This window comes from Cupressus sempervirens, chromosome 9, assembly GCF_028749045.1.
Source record: "Cupressus sempervirens isolate cs-2001-9-10 chromosome 9, ASM2874904v1, whole genome shotgun sequence".
Taxonomy (NCBI): domain Eukaryota; kingdom Viridiplantae; phylum Streptophyta; class Pinopsida; order Cupressales; family Cupressaceae; genus Cupressus; species Cupressus sempervirens.
This window is the reverse complement of record NC_143126.1, coordinates 366,979,724-367,004,575: the sequence shown is the minus strand read 5'-3', so window position 1 is coordinate 367,004,575 and position 24,852 is coordinate 366,979,724. Positions and strand designations below refer to the sequence as shown.

Here is a 24,852-nt window from a genome sequence, read left to right as displayed (position 1 = left end):
AAATCATAAACACATTTTAGTTCATGCTCAAACTTCACTGAACTGTCAATCTTGAATTCCAAAGATTGCTTCTAATGAAGCAATGGTTCTTTGCCCGACTTAAGTATTCCATGGGTCACAACAACATTTTTGTGCATGTCAATCACCTCTTGTAATAGGGTCGATTGCTTTGTTAGGCTTTCTGATTCTTTCTTCATCGAGGTCTGGTGATTTGACACTGCTTCTCTCAATCTATCTGTGTCTAGCAACAGATTTCCAAGATTCTCAATGAGAGGGGGACCTTGGGCCTTTAATTCATCTATCTAGGCACGACCAACTCGACCAAACTGCCTTTGTTGGTGTAGCTTGAGCAATAAATTCTTGTTCTCTTCTGCACTTGGGTCAAATGTGGTTGTAGAGGTGTTTCCAAGTGCAGCTCTGATGTAATCCATTAATTCTCTATTCGAGGCTTTCAGTACCTCTTTCTTCGATCTTAACTCCTCTAATTTGTCTTTAATATTTACATTTGTTTTTCCAGATGTTGACTATAGAATCATGCACTGGAAGAATGCCCATGTCAACTGTTTTGATTTGAAAATCATTTGGAGTTAACTCCACTAGCATGTGACCAGTAGAAGAATCTGTTGCCAATGCTGCTAAGGTCTTTTGCTTCTTCGCCTTCTTTGATACTGGTTGAGATTGAGTTTCTTGTATAATGAGGTGTTTTGATGTAGCACTTTCCTCACATCTCTTCTTTCTATCACATCTCTTCTTTCTATCAATAGTCTCTTTCAACCAAGACTCAATTGAAAAGACATTGAGTGCTGATTATAAAGTTGTTGGATCAAAGAGCTTCCTTGCAACTGGGGGTGTCACCTTACTCTAGCTAGCAAATGGAAAGACAATTGCTGTAGTAACAGAGAGGGCTAGAGTATGACCTTGCTGAGATGTTTCCTACTCTTGACCATGCAGAGGGTTATTGTCACCATCAAGGTTGATGATTGGCACAGGGGAGGTGTCCATGACTACTGATTTCTCCTTCTCCTTTTCTTTATCTTTCTCTGCCTCTTTATCTCCAATTTTTTATGTATCTAACAGAGATCCTCCTTTCTAGGTTGGAGGGACTTGTACATTCTTCTTAGGAGGTTGGTTTCCTCCTCCACCAACAGATTGTGCTAGTCCAACTAATGTTGATGTAGTCGCAATAGTGGAAGTAGTAGTTGATGATTGAGCTGTTTCGGATGCTCTTCCACTAGCAAAACTTGCGGCTCCAGTTCTCATTCTTCTCGCTCTAGTCCACTCAACCCATTTGTCTGTCCTCTTTATGATATCACTCTTGAGGACCTCCATTGTATCAATAATATGACCAACAGGCGAAATTGACACTATAGGAGTGTCCTTGATTTGCTTATAAGTTGAGGGCCTCATATATGAGCCATCATCTATGAGATCACTAACATCAACAGTGTCATTATATAGCTTTATCTAGTCAAGTGTCAACTAGACCGATACCTTTCTCTGGTTTGGTAGTCATAATGACATCCAACCCAATAATCTTCAATATCCAAAACATGCCTATAAGCATAACCAAGCTTCAGATGATCTTTGATAAAGCTAACAGAATCATATTGGGGTCTTATAACTTTGTAATCGATCAACTTAATTGGAAATGGAATCCTGACTATCTTCTTCACATTAGAACATTGTGTTCACTTCCAATATTTGTCGACATAACTTAACAAGAACTAGCTTATCTTCGGGATATCTGGGAAGTTTCTTTTGGAAGCCATTGAATGCACCAATCCTTAGGTAGGAGAAAGATGGAAATTGAACGAAGCAGCATCCAAACTAACTAACCGCTGATATAGCTTCTGGTGAAAACCTCTGTTCAGGGCACCCTTGCAATTCCTGGCATAGCCTCATTGTGAAGGCATCATTGACCCTTGTGTATTTTTCAAAGCTCTTCTACAATTGTAGGTGAGGATAGAATTCGTATACCTTGGTGTTCTCATCAAAGTCTTCAATAGAGGGAAGACCAGGCCAAAGATGATGCATGGCTAAGGCATATATTAAATATGATGACATAAAGAACTACTTAAACACCCTCGCCGAATTTAGCCAAGAGGCAAGCTCTTCACATATAATTTGAGCCCAGTTGATTTGTAATCGTTCAACACGGATGGCCTGAACCAAGTAGAAGTAGTGCTCGATGAAATCCAAGATCTTTTCCGTACGCTTTAATCTCAGCAATTGAGCCAAGATATCCACGATTTCATTCTTCAGATTGGTTCCAAAGAGAGTCCTCGACATTTTTCTCTTTTTGCCTCGAGGAGTCTGAAACCATGTTTTCTACATATCTTCTCTCCTCAGTGTTTTTTTCTCATTAAACATTGATGCAGATGATGAAAAATCAATGGCACAATACTCTTCCTTTACTGGAATCTTGAAGGCAGACTCCATCAACTGCTTGTTCACAGAAAGCATAATAGATTGGTCAGGACACAAAATTTTGCTTTGTCTTCGGATTATATCTATTAATGCATTCCTTCACCAACTTTGGTGCTTGCACAACCATGGGGAAACCGACAACTTCAACCAAATGCTCTCCTTCAATTTTTGTGTGTGGATGGGTTGGGTGTTTAGTCTTTTGTATAGATCACCTAGGTCGAAAAACTTGAAAGAAGTATTATAAAAGTTCTTTAACTCACTCTCTAATCCAACGAGATGATCATACCCAGCAGTTTTGATTGCCATTCGCTTATAATTTCACAGAGAAGGCAATTACTTAAATAAAATAGCCGTTATGAAATGAGGAACTACGTTTGGCAGAAATTCAATCATATAAATTTGAAAATTCAAACGTTGGTGCCACACAAACGAAATAACTCATAACCAACAGTTATAACAGTTGGATTTGCAATAAATTAGGCAGGTAAACAACTCTTTAAATCATTTTACTTCTACCCATATGATAGCCCATAAATCCGACTAACATAAAGCCTACTTTAATCTTCTATAGTAGCGAGATCATTTCCTTTCTAAATCCTTTTAGCTTAAGCTTACTGAAAGCTACCCATTTAACTTCGGAATCTGGCACAAGGGCTTGCACTAAAATTCTTTAAGTGCAAGGAAGGAGGCATTATCTTTTTTTTCCGTAAGCTTGCCCTTGCCTTTTATTTCCTTTGATTTGGGAGCATATCGTGAAGACTACTTCAGTGCCTTCAATACTTTATCACTTCCTTTTCCGCATAAGGCCTTTCTTCTTTGTTTTATCACTTAACTTGGAGAAGCCGTGGAATGAACTTTCCACCTCAAGCAATTGGACAATCATTTCCTTGTATCAGGTTCGCACTCAACAAATTACTCCATCAAAAACATCTTTCTGGCGTCTCCATAGAATGTCTTCATATCTAGCTTCAACTTTCTTCTTGTTTTATATCCTTAGGAATAGAAGCTTCATGCTTTCCTTTTAAACAGAAAGCACCATCAAGATATATATTTTCCAAAGAAATAAACAACTAGAAATATCTCCCATTGAGTTGGTCGCGTTTCCTCTTAATTTCCCAGCTTTTCTTCGGAAACATACTTGAAGACCTTTGCTTCTAAAGGGGAAGCATAAAAATAGATGGAACTCCGCTTCTTTGGACAAAATTGGATTTTGACTTCGAATCTTTACTCTAAAAGTTCCATAGCTTTAGATCTTTGTTCTTCTGATCTTCTCATCATGAATCAACTTCAAATACACCTGGAGATGTCAGAATTGCTCTCTTCCTCAGGATCTTACTTGATGGAGCACGTTAGTGACGAAAATCCAACCTTGCTAGAGATAGGAACATACTGCAGAACCAAAATAGACTTTCTTCTCATCGGGAAGATGCTTAGAGCCTTAGACAGAAACCCACCCAAACCTAGATCACCTAAGACCTTAATGTAGAGAAAAATGAGAATCCCACATAGAGGTGTAGGGGAAGCGGAGCAAGGAAAACCCGGAAAGAACACAAGGCAAGCCTTCGGGATGTTTGATGAGAAGAGAGCTACCTAGGAGCTATCTAGACAAGGACACAAACATTAATGGCTTGAAAACACACCAAACTAGAAGCTTAAGTGGGATCGATTGAAAGTATGGCAACACCATTGAAGTTGAATATATGAAAGCTATTATTTGGACTTTTCGGAAAGCAACTAAGGTCCTCAACAATCCATTGTGATAACCAAAGCTGCATCAAACATTTTGCTAATCCTGTCTTTCACAATCAATCAAAGCATATCGAGACTCCATATCATTACATAACAAACATGGTTGATAGAAATGTTATCAAACTGATTCATATCAGCACTGATGAACAAAATGCCGATATTTTCACCAAGTCGCTTGCAAAGTTGAAGATAGAGTACTTCAGAGGTAAACTTGGCATGACAGGTTTGTAAATACATTTGTAATTTAATAAATTCATGAATATTTTTTTTAATTTGCATTCGTGTGTTATGAAAGGTGATGATCTTTCATGTGTGTGAGGTCACTATTGTAAGGTGACAACCTTATCAATAGTTTGACATATCTCCTAGATATGCTACATTAACTTGTAGCACCAAAATGTGTTATCATGGTTCTTAAGGCCAGATTTTGCTGGACACCATGATAACCAACTCATGGTTCTTTAGGCCAAATTTTGCCAGACACCATGATAACCAAATTGTTATGGTTCTTTGGGCCAAATCTTGCCGGACACCATGATATAGTTACTATCATAGACCACACTTAAGGTGGTGTTTAAGCTTATATTAAAAGTTATGAAAAATTGCCTCAATTCCCTCCTTGCTAAAGAGGGAGTGTTGAGAAATTTAGCCTCATAGTAAATTGAAGCAAATTCTATATATAATATATGTTAATATATATATATATATATATATATATATATATATTGATGAAAATCTAATATACGAAAGTCTGATTTAATATGTACATTCATACACACACACACACACACACATATATATATACATATCATTATCATTAACTTATATATTTACATACCCTAAAGAATGGCATAAAGTCAATTTTGACGGGGCAGCCAAAGGGAATCTTGGCCCCGCTGGCTGTGGAGGAATTATCAGAAATGGTCATGAAAAGGGAGTTGCAGCTTTTTCTTATCCCTTAGGGATTCAGATGAATCACTTTGCGGAGGCCAATGCGGCTTGTCATATTGTTAAACTGGCTTTGGCTACTGGAATTGAGAACCTTTGGTTCGAGGGAGACTCTTTAAATATAATATTGTTTAAAAGGTTGCTCTAAGCTCTCCTGGTCCCATTGCAAATGTGGTGGAGGAGATTCCATCAGACTTTGGAAAAATTCAAAAGGGTCCACGTCAGCCATGTGTATAGAGAGGCCAACTCAGTTGCGCACTGGTTTGCGAACGAGGCAGTAGTCAAAAACACGATGACGACGTGGCACAACGGAGATATCTTTCTGGTGGCCGTGAAAGATATTATAACGCTAGAATGTATCCAGGTAAGTATGAAGGCAATCTTACATTAATTATGGAAATATATGTAACAACGCAAGACAGACAAGATGTTAATGAAAATCATGGGAAGTTAATAACTCTCCATCATTTCATTTACTTGTGGCACATTTTATGGGTAGCTTTGCCTATCCCCATTAAAATTGCTAAAGGTAAGAAAGATTTAGGGTTACAAAAATCGTAAGAAGTTGAAGTCTGTGAGTGTAGGATTTTCGAACAAGAATTCAAGATGGTTGGGGAGAGGAGTAGGAAGGAGCCGATCAGGGAGGCGGAAAAATGGAGGAAAAGAACAAAGGTCTAGAACAAGCTGGAGAAGGGTGGTATAGCGAGGTGCATTGAGAAACTCCATGACTTTGATAAGGAGATCAGCAAGCTCATGGTGAAAACCTGGAAGGACGGGCGTGTAAAAATTGATGGGGTTTCTCATCAAATCAATGTGGAAATGATAGCTCAGACCACGGAGATACCCATGGAGGGGATAAATTTTTACAGGGATAAGAAAATGTCCACTAATGCAGTTAATGATTTTGTGAAGAATGAGGAAGAAAGGAAGCAATTAGTGAAGGTTGAGACATACTACGAAATGGAGTCGATAAAAAAGTTGTGGAGGTATGTCTTAAGGGTAGATATTGAATATATTTCTTTGGACACTAGATTCGATAGGGTCAAAACACACCACTTGGTTCTGTTAAATCACTTTAGGCATGGCACAAAAATTTCCTTTCCTTTTTATCTGTTTACTTCGATGAGTAAGGGCATTGAGGGTTTTAAGAAGAAACCCAGTGCAAACTTAGCCCTACATGAGGGTTTGCTCCTGTTGGTCAATAAATATCTTAAGACTCAAACGAGGGGGAAATCTTTAGGTCACTCTAGGGATGATTCAGAGACCACTGGGAGCTCGAACTGTTCTAATTCTGAGGAAGTTCAAAGTCTAAGCTTGGAAGATGAGGATAACACCTCCTTGAAAGGCAAGAAGCCTAAGGGAGGGGAGAAAATTCCTCCTCCAACCAGCACTGTTCCTAGCAGAAAGAGCCCTCGGGGTTTAACCCCCAATCCAGTAAAACAGGAGGAAGAGGAGTATAATGAAGAGGAAGAGGAAATGGAGTCAGAGGAAGAGAAGAAGGGGGAAGATAGTGAGAAGATTGGGGAAGATATTTCTATTTTGTCAGGAAACCCCAAAAAGAGAAAGGCCAAGGAGGAGCTACAGCCGGAAGAGAGAAAAGATCAGACCCCTGAGGCTTCAGGACCTTTCCCTCCTATCTCTCCATCTCAGGATATTAAGGAAACTATGGTGGAAGACAGTGGGGAGATAATTATGAAAAATAGAAGGAGGTCGTGGAGAAACTTCAACACTCAAATGGCGAAGATGGGGATTGTTAGGGAGAAAGTGAACTTGCAAGTCATGGAAGTTCTCTAAGGAAAAGCCCATTTTGATGAACTCATAGATATTGCTCTAGTTGCAATTTCAGATAATGCAAGAGAAATAGGGCTCAATCTGCTCAATAATGCCAAAAACAACATGATAGATAATTTTCGCTCTATCAAATGGTTGTTCCATGAGATTGAGGCGCTAGAGGAGAAAAGGGGCCAGAAGGAAGGCCACAGGATGAGCAGCGACCGGGGTCATCTTGCCGGCCAGGAGGATTGTCTCTCAAAGGTTGAGAAAAGGGTGCAAAAGATGGAGATATTGAACCAAAACCTGGCTAATCAGGTGATTGCTACCCTAAACATTTTGAATGAGAACATCAATAGTCTGGGTGAATCGCTGAAAAATGCAAGAATCAGTGAGGATAAGGAAGAAAAGGCCAGCTCAGACCTTAGGTAGACCGAGGGAGAAATGAAAGAGACCAAGGGCTAGGTGGAATGAACTAATGATCTGAACCAGGAACATGTGGGCGTGGAGATCCAGAGCGCCAACGAGGAAGCAGAAAATTCGCAGGATCCAGATAGTGAGAAATAATTGCTAGTGGTCTTTTTTTTTCTTTGTACTATCTTTAGTTTAGAGTTTTTGGCTTTTGTCTCCTGGCCGTGGGCCTATCTTTTGTTATGGCTTTTTAAAGGTAGTTGCATAGGGTCTAGACTTTATTTAAAATTATTATTTCAGATATTATGTTAAAACTCTTAGTTTCCAGGATCCCTGTAAAACCTGTTTTTCTTAATCAAAAACTTATATATTTACATATATTATATACCAAAATACATTATTGAAATCATAATAAGTATCGGTTGCTTTTCAAAGACCAAATGTCGATCAAGTATCGTCTATCGTTTATAACCATAATACATTGAATCGACGGTGATATGAAACATGACCACATAGGGTCATGCCCCTACATGGGCATGTTAGAATATATATAAATATGCTCCATCGAGACTGGAGATGATCATCAATAACAGTGGTAATGTGAATCCGAGTCACAGGCAATTTAGTCTGCTATATATATCTCAAGTTCAATCTGCAATATACTTTCAGTACAGTCTGAAATAGATCTGCATTTATCAAAATCAAAGTTATTGTTCATCAACATAATTGATCTATAAAACAAAATCAATCAGACATATATCAGAATTCTTAAAGGGAATTGAATATTGCTCTAATCATTACAATATTTCTATCAATACAATTTAGTTCAGTGTTCACAAACATTGATCTATGTATAATTAACAGAGGAAACTCTACAGTTAAGTGTGCTCAAGCTGGATTAGTATTGGGATGGGTGACCTCTTGGGAAGTTCCCGTGTTTCACCTCTATGAGCATCACCTAGATCCAATGAGTGCTAAGTGTTCCATTTATTCTCATGAAAGATTGATTCATGTGTGAATCACTAGTCATGATAAATGGGTCAATGAGTTTGACCCAACAACTATGCATCTCAATCCTAATAGCAATATCATAATTATAAAATATATTTGTATTGTACCCACCCGAATTATGGCTCATGGCACTAACCACCTAAGGTGTGAATGCTTTTGTAGATGTACGTATCTCTTGATTGTCATCAACATGGATTTTCTCTTCAATGATCAATGATGGACGACTGGGAGAATATTCTCGACGCAGGAAGTCATCATCTGAGGCATTGGGGCACCGACTTAGAGATAAAGCTACATTAAATTCATCTTCCAATGTTCTTTCTTCACCAACATGCACATTTCCATAAAATCATTTCAGTAATTTAATTTGATCTAAGGTCACTAAGAATGTGATTTTATTAAGTACCGGGTGTAGGAGATGGATTACTTCCTTTTTCATCATTATGCAACTTTGATTCACATGAATCATACTTCTTGTTAGCCGACTGGATGGTTCCGGTGGTGTTTTCTATTTTGTAGCCGACGGGTAAATAGTTTGTAGCGGATGTAATATTGTGGCCGACGGACTCCTTCGGGAAGGTTCGGCGATAGTATTTATAGCCCGTCTGAGATCATTGTAAAGCATCATTCATCTGCTATTGCGAATAATATTCTGCTACTATATTCCATTGTCTGTATGCGTTGATTTCTTTACCAGTACGGTGAACATTTGGTGCCGTTGCCTTATGAATCTGGAAGGTGGGAGGAATGAAGATTAATGCCAAATCAGCTTAACAAGGACCGAAATAAGGTGAAGGGAAAAGATGAAATCCACTGCACAAGAACATTTAATTCTGGCATAGTAGGCAGACCGTCGAAGGAGATTCTAGAAGCTTGTCGACGGAAACAGGAGTGTGGAGGAATTGTTGGAGGAGACTCGATAGCGGGTGGAATTGGTGGAAGAAGCACGGGAGGAGTTCTTGAATTTGTGTTCGCCGAGGGAAGAAAATTCAGACGGAAGAGCATCAACTCGCACGGCTTGCAGTGCCGAGGGAGCACGAGCGTGGAGTGACCTTTTCGTCCGGGATAGACTTCCGCGGGAAACAACTTCAGAAGATCCTTCTTCTTCACCAAGGTTCACAGCTGTCAAGACCTCCGGTGTGGGAGAGCAGTCCGCCTGTGTGGGAGAGTAGTCCACCGGTGTGGGAGTGCAGACCTCCGGTGTGGGAGTGCAGACCACCGGTGTGGGAGTATAGACCGCCGGTGCGGAAGTGCAGACCTCCAGTTTGACAGTACAAACCTCCAGTGTTGTGATGGTGGGACCCAAAGAAAAGCTGCCGAAGTTTGAGGGCGATGGTACAGCCGACCCCATCTGACATTGTAAGACATGTGAGACGATCTAGCGGGCAAATGGAATCACAGATGCCAACAAATGGGTCAGGCAATTTCCGGCAACCCTACGGGGTGTGGCGATTGACTGGTTTTCGGATACAGATCCACAAAAGCTGAATACCTGGGATAACATTAAAAAGGAGTTCTTGGCGGAGTTTAAACTCTTGCAGGATGATAATGAAATCATAGCGGAAATTTTCAATACCAAGCAGGGGAAGCACGAAACTGTTCGAGTCTATGCCAGGAGATTAAAAGACTTAATAAACAAAATGGAAAGCAAGCCGGCGGACGGATTGCAAAAAAGATGGTTCATGGACGGATTACGATCGGAATTGCGGAGGAAAATGAAAATTATGCCACCATCATCATATGTGGACGCGTATAACAGAGCACTGGATCTTGAAAGTGAACAGAAGACAAAGAAGAAGAAAACTAGCTCATTTGATTCTGATGACGACGAACCTACCAGAGATGATAGTAGCGACGACGAAGGCAGCAACAAGAAAGTTCGGGCCCTACAGAAGGATATGGTTCGCATGATGGAATTTAAAAATATGCAGAAGGAGCCAAAAGGAAGTGAACTGTGGTGTACGGAGTGTAAGACCGACGGCCATATTAAAGGATCGTGTCCAAAAAACCAATTTTGTGACATTTGTCAGATCATGGGCCATTCGACAGAAGACTGCCCCTTTAACATGAAGACAAGAGGATCTCCGCAGGTGCTTCTCACATAGGAGGCTTCCTCGTCGGGTAGTAGCGGAAACACGAATACCGTCGGTGCTACATTCGGAGGATACAGGAATAATCGGCGTGGACAGAACAATACCAACAACAATAATAATACCAATACGAGCAGAAGCCGGATCCAGTATGATGCAAACGGACGGCCGATTATTCAGTGCCATGCATGTAACTTGTGGGGGCATTTTGCGCGGGAGTGTCCAATAGCGAACACACCTCAACTATTGTGCCGATGGTGCGGGCCCGACGATCACGACAACTCAAAGTGTCCAAAATCCGGAGTGAACTTGATCATTGTTGGGGCGGATGAGGAAGAAGTTGTAGCGATTACACGACAACAAACAAAACAATACCTAGACCCCGCCGAAGAAAAGAGGAAATTTGCGGAAGCGTAGGCAGAGCTTGGAAAAGTATCCCAAGCAGCAACACCTCCGGAGACCATCGGCACCTTAGTGAGAAATTCCGTGGAACAAAACATAGTACAGCAAATTTTGCAAACGGAAGTGCGAGTAAAGGTAAATGATTTGCTTCTCACCATACCTCAACTTCGATCTGCTCTTTCAAATATGGCAGGAGAATCAGGTCTCGGGAAGGAAAAGTCACCGAGAGAACCGAGTCGACGGAAGGAAAAAGAAATTGCTATTGGAGGAGAAGATCAGATTTTGCTAGCGTTGTCATCCGGACGGCACCCTGCAGTTGTCGAGATGGGGATACTTGGACATGTTCTCACAGACACCATAGTTGACTGAGGGTCCAGCGTAAATGTATTGCCAGAAGAAACCTGGAGGAAACTTGGACAACTGACATTATGGCCTCCGAGATTTCAGCTGCTGACCGCCGATCAACATGGCATTAAACCACTGGGTATTCTCATGGCACAGCCGGTAACTATTGGCACCCAGCCGTTCCTGATGGATTTCGTGGTAATTTTGTTGAAGAGGAAAGGCTATGACGCCATCCTAGGCCGCGGGTGGCTTATCGAAGCAAGAGCTCGACATGACTGGAAGAAGAACACTTTATCACTGGAAAGTAAAGGCTGCCGATTCGTCATTGATCTGCATACCCAAATGGTAGGAGAAGAGGCTCGTCAGATTCTGAGGGAGAGGAGGACGAAGGCAGACAACGGATGGAACCAGATCAGGAGGGCGTCCTCCGATTGGACGGGGGAACTACGGATGACGACTTGGATTCCGTCAACGATCTCTACCACTGGCAAATGGAGGACTATGAATTATTTCACAGCTGCAATGTTTTGCCGATTGAGAACGAATATCCGAAGGAGTTTAGTGAAGTAAAGGAGGGGGAGGCACCGTTGGATGTTACACCCGCCCATGCATTCTGTGAGGGAGAGACAATCAAGTATAATGAAGCTACGCTGCAAACGATGAATTTGGGGGACGAGGCAGAGCCGAGGAACATACTAGTCGGAGATAATTGGGATCCAGTACTCAAGGCCGCGACATTCAAGATATTTATGGACTACAAGGATGTGTTTGCATGGACATACAAGGACCTAAAGGGAGTATCGCCGGAATTGTGTGTGCACCGCATCCCGCTCGTGGAGGGAGCTGTACCTGTACGAAAGCAACCCTACAGGATGAACAAGAACTATGCGGCAAGGGTTACGGAGGAAATCAACCAGATGCTGGAAGCTGGCATTATCTTCAAGGTACAGACCAGCGAATGGGTGTCGTCGATAGTCATTTCATTGAAGAAGGATACCACTCAGATCCGGATATGTGTCGATTTCAGATGCCTGAATGCAGTAACAATCAAGGATCCTTTTTCGATTCCATTCACAGACAGCATTCTGGAGGAAGTCGCAGGACATGAAATTTACTCCTTTATGGACGGGTTCTCCGGATACAATCAGATTTCTATTGCGGAGGAGGATAAGTTGAAGACAACGTTTGTCGTCAAAGATGGGGTCTACGCATACAACTGGATGCCATTTGGATTGTGTAACGCGCCAGCCACATTCCAATGGATTATACTGCATATCTTCGACAGGATGTTTGTGGGAAACTTCAAAGCCTTCTTGGATGATTGGTCAATATTTAGCACGGAGGACAGACACCTGGCAAAACTTGGTGAATGTATGGAGAGATGTCGCAGAGCCCGGCTAGCGTTGAATCCCAAGAAGTGTAGATTCATGGTTCTGCATAGAAGACTGCTCGGACACAGTCTGTAAGGAAGGGTTAAAGACGGATCCCGACAAGGTGAGAGTCATTCTTGAAATGCAGCCATCTACTAATGTGACGCAGGGAAAGTCTTTTCTCGGGCATATAGGTTATTACAAGAGATTTATTAAATTTTTTACCAAGGTGTCCCAACTGTTAGATAAGCTAACCTGCAAGGAAGAATCATTTAGATGGGATAAAGAGCAGGACGAAGCATTTGAAGGGCTAAAGGTACGACTGGCTACGGCACCCATCTTGGCATATCCGGACTGGAATAAAGAATTTCATGTTCATGTGGATGCCTCCAACTATGCGATCGGTGCGACCCTGGCACAGACCGGTAATCACGGATTGGATCATCCAATATACTTTGCTAGCTGGTTGCTATCAAAGGCCAAGCAGAACTACAACACGACTGAAAGAGAAGCGTTGGGAATGGTTTATGTTGTGCAAAAATTCCGTCATTATTCGCTTGCTACACCGTTTGTGTTCTATGTTGATCACCAGGCCCTATTGTACATGATTAATAAACCCATCATCCAGGGGAGGATCAGCAAATGGCTACTCCTGTTGCAGGAATTCATCTTCAAAATCATTGTCTGGCCAGGAAAGAAACATGTTAGTGCCGACCACCTGTCGCGAATCAAAATAGGGGAACCAGCGGAGGGTGTGAATGACAACTTCCCTGACGCACAGCTGTTTCAGATTGGGGTACTGCCGGAATGGTACAAAAGTATTGGCGAGTACCTGTCAACAGGACAATTTCCCCCGGGGATGTCACTGAATGATAGGCGCAAGTTGATAATCAGGAGTCGTACGTTTCAATTGATCAATGGATTGCTTTATAAAATGGGGCCGGATCATATTCTTCGACGGTGTGTGTTGGAAGAGGAGATACCGCAGGTTTTAAAAGAAGCACATGAGGGTCCCACGGGAGGACATATGGGGCCCGACACCACTGCACGGAAGATATTACTCGCAGGACTCTGGTGGCCGACGGTGTACAATGATGCACGGGAATGGGTCGTCGGATGAGACACTTGCCAACGGGCCGGGAAGCCGCTGAAGAGAGATTTCATGCCACTTCAACCCTCTCATGCGCAGGAACTTTTTGAGAGATGGGGACTAGATTTCATTGGACCACTAAGGGTGAGCAAGACTCGACGGTGCCGGTACATCATTGTTGCAACTGAGTACTTGACCAAGTGGGTGGAGGCACGTGCGTTACCAGATAACTTGGCCATCAGCACTGCGAAATTTATTTATGAACAGATCATCACCAGGTATGGAATCCCGTTGCAATTAACAAGTGATAGGGGAGGTCATTTTGTTAATCATGTTATTTGACTGCTCACCACTCAGTTTAAGATTTATCATTCACTGTCGAGTTCGTACTATCCAAGAGCAAACGGACAGGCAGAGGCCACCAATAAAATTCTAGTGTCCATCATCTACAAATCTTGCGTGGTGGAAGGTGTTGATTGGGAGGAAAACTTACCCGCTGCCCTGTGGACTTACCGCGTACAAGGTGACGACAAGGCACACACCATTCCAGTTAATGTTTGGACAAGAAGCAGTGGTCCCAGCAGAATTTATGATTCCGAGTCGTTGAATAGCATTGGAAAACAAATTGGATGACGACAGAAGCTTACAAGAGCGGTTGAATAATTTGAATAAGCTGGAGGAGAAACGGTTGTTGGCACAATGGGTGACGGAAGTGGCATAGAACAGACGCAAGCTCTGGCATGATAAGCATCTGAAATGTAGCAGATTCTAGCCGGGACAGTTAGTATTGAAGTATGATGGCCGTAATGAAATCAAACCAGGAAAATTCAAGGTGCGATGGGTTGGACCATATCAGATCCGAGAGATTGGCGACACTAGAGCAATCAAACTGGCGACTTTGGACGGACAGGAGATGGCTCAGTCAGTTAATGGATCTAAGTTGAAACTATATCGCGCAAGAAAGTTCTCGCCGTCGTTGAATCCTCCGTCATCGTCATTACAAGATTCTCTCGCGGCGACGCCATCTGGAGGTACCTCTGTTATTTGATTTTTTTTATCTGAAAAAAAAAAGAAAAAAAAGAAAATAAAAGAATTAAAATTTTTTTTTAAAAAAAATGACGGGCCCCGCGGACAGAAAGGCCTCGCGGGCAATAGTCTGTCCGCGGGCAACTAACAGTCCGTGGGAGTTACAAAGCAAGCCCCGCAGGCAACTCACGGTCCGCGGGAGACGAAGACAAAGGCCCCGCGGACAGTCTGTCCGCGGGTTAATAAAAGTCCTGCGGGCAGCCTGTCCGCGAGCTCTAAAACTTATAACTCTCTTCGCCAAGGTAGGCCGCGAGCTCCAAAGCATTTTCGCCAGACAACTCCACGGGTAAAAGGAAGAGGACCGCGGGCATAGAACTTAGGAAACTCCTCCGGCCAGCAGACTTCTCCGCGGGAATACAAGATTTCGATGTTTCTTCCAACCGCTGGCTCTAATCAGTAGCGATTCAGACGCGAAAGCCCACTGAAAATAACGAAAACCTTCTGGAGGTCGGGGAAGTAATAGAACAAGGTCCATCAGGAGTGTGCTGTTCGAGGGCCATCCAACGGTGGTTTTTCGCAAGCGCTTTCTTGGGTTTTCTCTATGCTTCAGTTGAACAACGTAACTGGCGTCGGCATACGGGGGAAGGCTGTTCTCATTTTTCGGGCAGTTGGCCATCATTCTTCTGCCATTGGCGGTTCTCAATTTATGCACTAGGCAGTTTCCATGTTCGATCCAGAGGATTAGGATTTCCGCCAAGAGTTTCGAGAAGCACACGAATTTCGTTAGGAAGGAGAAATTGCAACAAAAAGAGGGATTGAGATTGTTCCGGAAGTTATTGGCTGCCTTCTAGGAGTGCTGGTGTAGTCGGATTGGCTACGACATGTTCTCTTACCTCCTCTGGGGGGTGAGATTGCATTTGTAACAGACGGAGGAAACCTATATAAGAAGAAATAAGTCATTTTTGCATGGAGTCAGCGGGCAAGCGGAAGCCGTGGAAGAGTCAGTTGGCAGCTAATATGGAGAAGAATTCAAGAGTTTTAGCATCGGGGATTCAAGTTGCAAGCCCTTCTGGTTCCAGTAGCAAGAAACAGAAGACCAAGGAGGAACTTACTTATCTCACTGTCCAATTTGAGAGTCTTAGTGGGAGCGAATGCCGAAAGTGGTGGCAAGAGACCCTAGAGGCAGACCAGATTAAACAGATTTTGATGCGGGCATAGGTGCATTGGGCCATCTAGCTTCCCATCTTTTCCATCAAGTTGTTCGAATTCGTATTGCGCACCATGATAAAGACATATAGCGCCCGAAGCAGAACAAGTACATTCCTGTACAAGCAGCAGCAGTTGACGGTCTCTTTTAAACCGAGGGATTTCACTAGGGTTTTCGGTATCCTTGGCCCCGACGGGAGGAAAGTGGAAATCAAGAATCATAAACTGTCACGGGAACGGAAGGAGCATTGGATAGATCTAGTGTGCAGGGACCTTACACCCGTGGAGAGGGAGACAGCGGTTCAGGGGACAAAGTGCAGAGGGCTTCGCAGAGACTTTATTCGGGAGGGTCATTGGCGGTGTATCATGGACGTCATCAAGAGCAGGTTGACAGGCGCCACCCGAGCTTCGGATATAGCATTGCCGCAGATTGTGTTTATGAATGGTATCATGCAGGGAGTGGTATATGATTGGGTCTCAGTGCTTGCCGACAGGATGGAGGAATTCATGACGCTTCAGCACTGAACATTTTTTATGCCGCACCATGCCATCGGGCTGTTTGTAGAGGCTACAGCTAGCCAGATTCCAATGGATGGCTTTGAGGCTCCTCCAAGGGGCAAGTTGGCAGACGGGGAACCTCCCATATTCTACTGGCGACACTTGGATACAGGAGGATCAGCAGCAGGTCACAAGAAAGTACTCTGCGGATTGGCTGCTTCCGGAGAGACAGATAGCGGACGGGAGGGCACTTCGATGAGTGACGGGGTTGAGTCAGTGGAAGAAGAGGTGAGCACATCAGCGGAAGTTGATGGTGAGGCAGAGAGTAGTGGGCCCACATTCTTTACCCCTCCTCAGCTTTCAACTTCGGCGCACTTGACTACCTTTTCGACAGTCATTCCAGCGTTTGGCCAGCGCCATGCCTCGGTCCTTATGACTCCTCCAGCGGAGGCAGATGTCCCACGGACAATGTCGGAGGTGGTCCCATAGGCAGTGACAGATGTTATCCCACGGACAGTCGCCGAGTTATTGCCGATGGCTGTAGCGGAGGTAATTCCAGCAGATGTCACCATCGCAGTCCCACCGAGGGCACAGTTGCCACCGCTAGAGTCTGAGCCGTAGGTTCGGTTGGAGGTCATTGATTGTGATGCAGTGGTCACCGTTTCATCATCTTTTTTAGTAGAGGCCGAGTCAGCCCAGCCAGTACCGGAGGAGAACATGGAGCTTGTGCAGTCCGATCAATCGGAGGTGATGGATAGAGCTAGTGAGTTTCTGAGGCAGCAGTTCCGACTCACTCCGGTGAAGCGGGGTCCGTCCATTCAGTCTCCTAGGTGTTAAGGAACATCACCAGCAGTACCAGAGCCTCAGCTTCAGGAGGAGGGAATGCTACATGCCGTGGTTGCGCCAACAGCAGAGAAGGCGGCACCGGATGTGGGCATGGCTCCCACTGATGAGGAGAACAATGATGCGGAATGGTCATTGGAGGCCTTCGCCAAGGAGGACTATGGGTCGGATGAGGATAGGTGCCGAGATTACCTCAAGACTATGAAGTCTGCATTGAAGAAGGGACACGATGTGGCAATTCAAGCCTTGACTCGGTGGAGGGAGTGGCAATTGATCAGAGCATATATCCGTGGGATTTGTCCTCGGCGATTTCAAACTTGCTTTGTAGACAGGGGCTGGCCGGCGACGGAGACAGCTGAGATGTTGGCAGATTGGGCCACTGAGCCGGAGTTAGGACCAAGTGACACCCCTATGATGAAGCTGGCACATGAGATTGTGGGATTGTACGAGGATGTTTACTATGGTCGTCGGCGTGCGGAAGCAAACAGGGTTGCAGCATAGAGATCGTTGGCAGCTGAGAGTGAGGCTAGATAGAAGCTAGCCGCCGACTTGGCTGACCAGCAGGCAGCATGGGCCGCAGAGCGGGCAGCACTACTGGCAGATTTGGCAGCAGCGGTGCAGGAGAGGGACGTGGCTAGGCAAGGTACAGAGGCGGCGGTTCGAGATAAGGATGCAGCTGAGCACGAGATGCAGTTAGCTAGGAGGCAGGCTATGGATGCGGCGCTTCTTCTAAAGGAGGCCGTCAAGGTTAATTCTCAGATTTAGACAGATCTCCGCATCAGGACAGAGTAGGTGTATGAGTTACGTCGCCAGCAACACACTTCTAGGACGCTCCCTTCTCTCTAGTATTTCTTCTGTTGTTTTTATGTTGTCTCCTAATTTTGTTAGTCATCAGGAGACGACTATTTTTTTGGGAGGGATGATGTTAGCCGACTGGATGGTTCCGGCGGTGTTTTCTATTTTATAGCCGACGGGTAAATAGTTTGTTGCGGATGTAATATTGTGGCCGACGGACTCCTTCGGGAAGGTTCGGCGGTAGTATTTATAGCCCGTCTGGGATCATTGTAAAGCATCATTCATCTGCTATTGCGAATAATATTTTGCTATTATATTCCATTGTCTGTATGCGTTGATTTCTTTACCAGTACGGTAAACACTTCTAAACAAGGTCCTCTTTGACTTTGCTTGTAGCACTTCTTGCTGATAAAGATTCTTGATAATCAGAAAGAAACTGATTATCTTTGCCATCCGCTTCTTTTGATTTTCTGCAGAGTTCAAAGCAAAAAAGTACAAGTCTTTCCTGGTTCAAGCTGTACACCACCATAAAATCTCTTGAAGGAGTCATTTTGTATGGGTTCATCAGAAACTTGCTTCTTTTCATATGGGAAGGATCCATAATCACTGTCCTTGTTGCTATCACTTTCATTTTTCCTTTATACCAAACCATTATTCCAAATTTGAACTTTTAGACAGTGTTGCCAATATTTCAATCCTTTAAATAGAGTCGCCAACCTCTGATACGGAAGGAACCTTGAAATTTCTGAGGAACAATGTGTATCAAGCTTTTGATGCCTAGTGGAGTTGCCAAAAATCTGTTATTAAAGAGATTTGTTATTGTGAATGCTATCTTCATAATGACCCTATTCGCCTTGCAAGCAGCGACGATAGAATGTACAATTGGAGAGACTGCAATTGAATCACTAACTAATTGCAATCTTCCTTTGCGTTTGAGAGGGATAGCTCCCTTGTATGATGGGGGCATTTGTATTTTCTGAGTACCTTTCACCTAAAAGTACAGAAAGGAAACACAACAAAAGTAAAAGAAACAAAGGCAAAAACTCGAATAGTACACATACTAATACCATATGAGAATTCTAAAGGATAACAAATTACAAAGGGAATTTAAGGACAAGATAAGTTGGATAGGTGAAATCAATGAAAGAAAGGAAATATGTTTCCACATACGAGGAAATAGATAACCTCAACATTTTCTAACCGAGATACTAGGGTGTGAACATGCCTCATCTTTTACATATATTCAAAGTACTCAAAGGAATTATCAATTGAACGCAAAGGAAATCAATAAAAATATCTAGAAAACACTTTTAAAACAAACAAATCAAATGGATTTCTTGTTATCTTAAAAAATATACAAGTGCAAAACCCCTTAGATACAAAGAGTGAACATTAAAGTTGTCAAAGCTTCTCTACAAAATTCTGCAGAGTTTCTCCCCCTTTGCAAAATGTTCCTCCCCACTTTACATTACAAACTATCTTATATTTATAAGCTTACTCTAACAACTAACTTGTTGCTACACTTTTGGGTTGGTAACCAACTAAATAGAGTGTGGTAGTTATTCCTGCTTTTCTAACTAATTCCTAACTTTTACAAAACTGAAAGCTGAAACCTTAACTTTTAGAAAAATAAAATTCAAACTCTTAATATAACTCAAAATTGGATCCAGAGGACACAAAAAGTTAAGGTTTTGGCCAAACTCATGCAAAATGTTTGAATCTTGACTAAGAAAATGCAAAATGTTAGTGTTATAGAAAAACTCATGCAAAAAATTGGGGCTTGGAAATATTTCTTGCGAAAAGTTGGGGTTTAGATAATTTTTTTACAAAAACATAAGATTTTGGGAAAACTTTTTGCAAAAAGCTAAAAGTTTGGGAAACTTTCTGCGAAGAAGTTATGTTTAGGAAAACTCCAATAGTACACATACTAATACCATATGAGATTTCTAAAGGACAACAAATTAGAAAGGGAATTTAAGTACAAGATAAGTTGGACATGTGAAATCAATGAAAAAAAGGAAATATGTTTCCACATTTGAGGAAACAAATAACCTCAACATTTTCTAACCGAGATACCAGGGTGTGAACATGCCTCATCTTTTATATATATTCAAAGTACTTAAAGGAATTAGCAATTGAACGTATGCGAAATCAATAAAAATATCTAGAAAACACATTCAAAACAAATGAATCAAATGGACTTCTTGTTATCCTTTTAAAAATATACAAGTCCAAAAGCCCTTAGATACAAAGAGTGAACATTAACGTTCTCAAAGGTTCTCTACAAAACTCTGCAGAGTTTCTCCCCCTTTGCAAAAACTTCCTTTCCCCTTTACATTACAAATTGCCTTATATTTATAAGCTTACTCTAACAATTAACTTGTTACTACACTTTTGGGTTGGTAACCAACTAAATATAGTTTGGTAGTTATTCCTGGTTTTCTAACCAACTCTTTAACTTTTACAAAAGTGAAAGCTAAAACCTTAACTTTTAGAAAAATAAAATTCGAACTATTAATAGAACTCAAAATTTGACCCAAAGGACACAAAAAGTTAAGGTTTTGACCAATCTCATGCAAAATTTTTGAGTCTTGACCAAGACAAATGCAAAAAGTTATGGAAAAACTCATGCAAAAAGTTGGGATTTCGAAATATTTCTTGCGAAAAGTTGGGGTTTAGATAATCTTTTTACAAATGGTTAAGAGTTTGGGAAAAAATTTTGCAAAAAATTAAAAGTTTGGAAAAACTTTTTGTGAAAAAGTTATGTCTAGGAAAATGTTTTTGCAAAAAGTTAGGTTTTGAAAAAGTTTTCATGAAAAGTTAGGCTTTGAGAAAAATGCTTGCTAAAAGTTAAGATTTGAATATTTTTCTCGCTAAAAGTTAATGGTTAAGGAAACTTTTATGAAAAGCTAGGATTTGGAAAAAAATTTTGTGAGGTGTTAATATTTTCAAAAATTTCGTGCACGAGAGGGAAAAATGACTTCAAATTTAAATTGGTCTCTTTTAAAAACTTCAGCAACATAGTCATAGCTAGCCTTGGCTGTCACTGATCTTTTTGCTGCTGTTGGAGTGCTCGACTTTCTACAGTAGATCTTCATAGCATCTCCTTCAGACTCCTTTGCTTGCTAATAAGTCTGCTCATATTTTTTTAATCAACTGTGTAGTAGCTTAATCAACTATCCTTGAGTTTTAATTAAATATTTGTTTCACTTTTGTATGTTGTATTTGCAGTGATTATAGTTGTTTTCGTCTTATGTCGTTTAAAATTCTTTTTCTTGTCTCAAAGTTTCAAAATACAGCTTGAAAAGTTCTGCAGTTGATGAAATATATTAAAGTACAATAGCAAAAAGAAACATACAACTTTTTGTACATAGCTTCTATAGTTCTACTCATCGACTGTTTGGTCAATGAATTGTATTTGTTCAAGGTTGATACTTGTATTTTTGCAACACCCTTATCCTAAAGTTGATACTTGTAGAGGTTTTGTCTAATCAGTGACATGTTCCTTGCCTATGCTTTCCTAACACGCTGGGCTGATGGGGATTGATATTCAACAGGGGCTATTGTAGAGAGATACATTAGTGGGACATGAATACTTGTATTTTTGCTACACCCTTATTCTAAAGTTGATACTTGTAGAGGTTTTGGCTAATCAGTGATGCGTTCCTTGCCTATGCTTTCCTAACACACTGGGCTAATGGGGATTGATATTCAATGGGGGCTATTGTAGAGAGATACATTATTGGGACATGACAGATTCATATAGCAACACATATGGTGCCCATTTCCTCTGGGAACTATTTATATTTGTCTAGAAAGTCCAACTCAACATCTCACTTTACCATGGATACACTCTGCCATGGGAAGACAGCGAGGTCAGTGGGTGAACAGCAAACCACAACAACTAAGAGTCAACTATAAACGACTGTGAAAATTATGGGTATAGTTGCAAGTGACTATGCAGTTTCGAGGATTTCTTTTATTGTAGTATTTATCTATCGAACGGACTTGGATGCTGGTTATTAATCAACTGCATTTGTGCATGCAAGCCAACAAAGAAGTACATGAATACACATGTACACATTTACCTGATGAATACCTCCTGATGCTAAGAGGGGGGCTGGAAGGGTAAATCAGCCTGTGCAAAGAGCTTAACTATTCTGTCACAATCTCTTAATAATTTAGTCCAATCAGGAAAAGATATTGCAACGGCAATACACACAAGAACACAAGAACACAAGATTTACATGGAAAGCCCAATGCGGGAAAAGCCATGGTCAGAATAAAACTCACTATATGAATAACAATATTATAATGTTTCTCTTAGGCTCACTGGCATGGAAGCGAATTGCTCCCTGAAGAAAGACTTCACACTACAGATCTGCACATGCTACCAAAAGGGCAAACAAGTTTTTAACAAGCACAGGGAAATGATGAAATGAAAAGATATAGGACATCTTGATCAAACATTATGACAAATCTGTCAAACTCGCATGTTTCTACCTTTGAACATTGACATTGAAATTAAATTGGCTTCATATTCGATCCCAAATCAATCCACACACATGCACCATGATCCACTTGAAGACCCACACCAACTCTTCCAATTACATGTCTGTATATCAATTTTATGATTTAAAATTACACCTAGGTCGTCTATGGTAGAGATAAGCATTATTCACACAAAGTTGTCCTCCTCAAGCATTTCAATCTTGTACAGTTCATCCCATGAGATTATGGGTAGCCAAATACTTCATAACAGGTCTCCAATAAATGATTTCATTTAAGAGAAAACATCGCAACATCTTTCAAGGTTGGACACAGATGAAACGTGTTGTAAAGCATTAAAGTACAGCAGCTGGTTGGCCCAAAAAAAATCTTCAATGCACATGACAGTACACAAAGCAGACCATGCCATGACACAACCTATTTTAAGTTCTTAACTCTTTCTCTAAAACATATCCAGACAAATAAGTTATAAAATCAATCCACCATAGTAAGTCGTGTCGAGCAGAGACCAACATAGACAACTATGTCACATTTAGAACAACTTCACTTCACTTGTGGAGCAGATGAACATAAGATATCCAAACTTGAACACTGCAAAGACATTAGAAATATGTCCACAACCTCACAACTTGAACTATCAATTCTTTGAACCTTACTATTTCTTCGAAACCTGTCCTGACTATTTCTGACAACAGCTTTACTGTGAGCAAACAACAAAACATAAACTCGACCTCTGAGTTCCTGTGAACCTGAAAACAGGATAGTGCAACATTTACAGATCATACTTTACAACACCAAAAGCTCTAGCCACATACTGACTTCTTATTACCATCATACATCAGATGAACATGTGAACCATAACAAACTTCAAATATTGTTTCTTGCATATTAGACTTAAGATGCTTCTTCCTGCATATGTCAGCATTCCATACACAAGTCAACACAACTCTGCACGAGGTACTCTATTGCATTGGGTTGACATCAATGCAGACAACATGTTGACATCAATGACAACACTGATCACATAATGTTAACAGCTGCTACCTAAATACATATGTTTATACAGCCACAGTACACATATTAGGAGATAGTATGCCATCCACATCTTTGATTGGATATAGGCCCACCAAGACTATTGTGGTCCTCATAGCGAAGCATGATAGATGGTTCTTGCTATTAGGTGTTAATACAAGTTTGCACAACTGACAAACATAAGGAAAACATATTGTGAGATGACATAAATGATAACGGTAATTTTAAACTGTTATATGTATGCTAAGTGCTAACTAGTATTTTCAAATTTAGGAAGGCAGGCACTTTTTTAATATGCCTAAGCCTTTTGAATTGTATTTATTCGATTTTTTTGTTTTGTATGTATTTATTTTAGTTCACTCAGTTCTGAAGCTTGGACCATATGGTGTTCATCTTTCTAATATTTAGCCATATAAAATGTGCAGGTGCTGTTTTCAAGGAAAAGTTGTCATCATTGGGTTCAGCAGGCAATTTAGCTGGTCATCATTTGCAGTTGCAGTTGCAGGTACAACAGGCCAAGATGTAAGTTTTGGAGCAACTTAAGTACAAGCTTAGTATCTGTAAGTAATAGGAGAATGAACTTAGAAAAATCCCAGCAAGCTGCATATCAAAGATTTCAATTTCCATTATAGTACACTACAAAGAGATCAAATATAAACACTTAATAGTGTAATGTGCATTGATGGTGTAAACAAATAAATTCTAAGTCAGGTGCACAACCAAAATCTTAGACTGCCTTTCCCCTGCATCCAAAGGTAATACTTCTACCAGAAATCTAGTGTCCAGCCAATTAACATGTTTATCTCCAAGAGCTGATTCCTTCTTAATATCATGTGATCTAATACATTTAAAGTTTTCGCATCTTTAACAAATAGAGTTGCCAGTATGGATTTCAAATCAGAACTACCATAAATTTTCTCATAGTTGGAAACTTCGGAATTGGCAATTACTTGTCTGACCCAAATTTTAAAACAATCAGACAGAGCAAAAAGTTTCAAAACTAAAAGAACTCCAAACTTTAAAATACATTTGAAAATCATTCTTCGAAAATATGCATATTGTTGAATTTGTAAGTGAGGGCTGATAAGAGATGATTTTTGTTCCCTCACCTTAATATACTTAAGGTCCAAGATTATTCAGATTGGGGGGGGCGCGGCGGCTGGAGGGGTGAATCAGTAAATCTATCAGATTAAAAACTTTAACTGACTTATCAACAAAGATCATCCAAAGATCATCCAAAACAGTCTTCAATACTTAATCATTCATTACATGCATCCAATATAAACTTGTAAAAATATCAGTAAGATAGCTTATAAAAACATCCACATAA

The 24,852-nt window shown here is 41.2% G+C and overlaps 1 protein-coding gene across 1 annotated transcript in view; it reads left to right on the top strand.

Moving 5' to 3' along the window:
• The window catches only part of LOC149538821 (uncharacterized), a 196,861-nt gene that overhangs the window by 137,729 nt on the left and 34,280 nt on the right, over positions 1–24,852 (top strand). Inside the window, exon 10 of the mRNA XM_089800146.1 lies at positions 23,948–24,044. Coding sequence (XP_089656272.1) covers positions 23,948–24,044 — 97 coding nt within the window. The remainder of the gene's footprint in view (positions 1–23,947; positions 24,045–24,852) is intronic.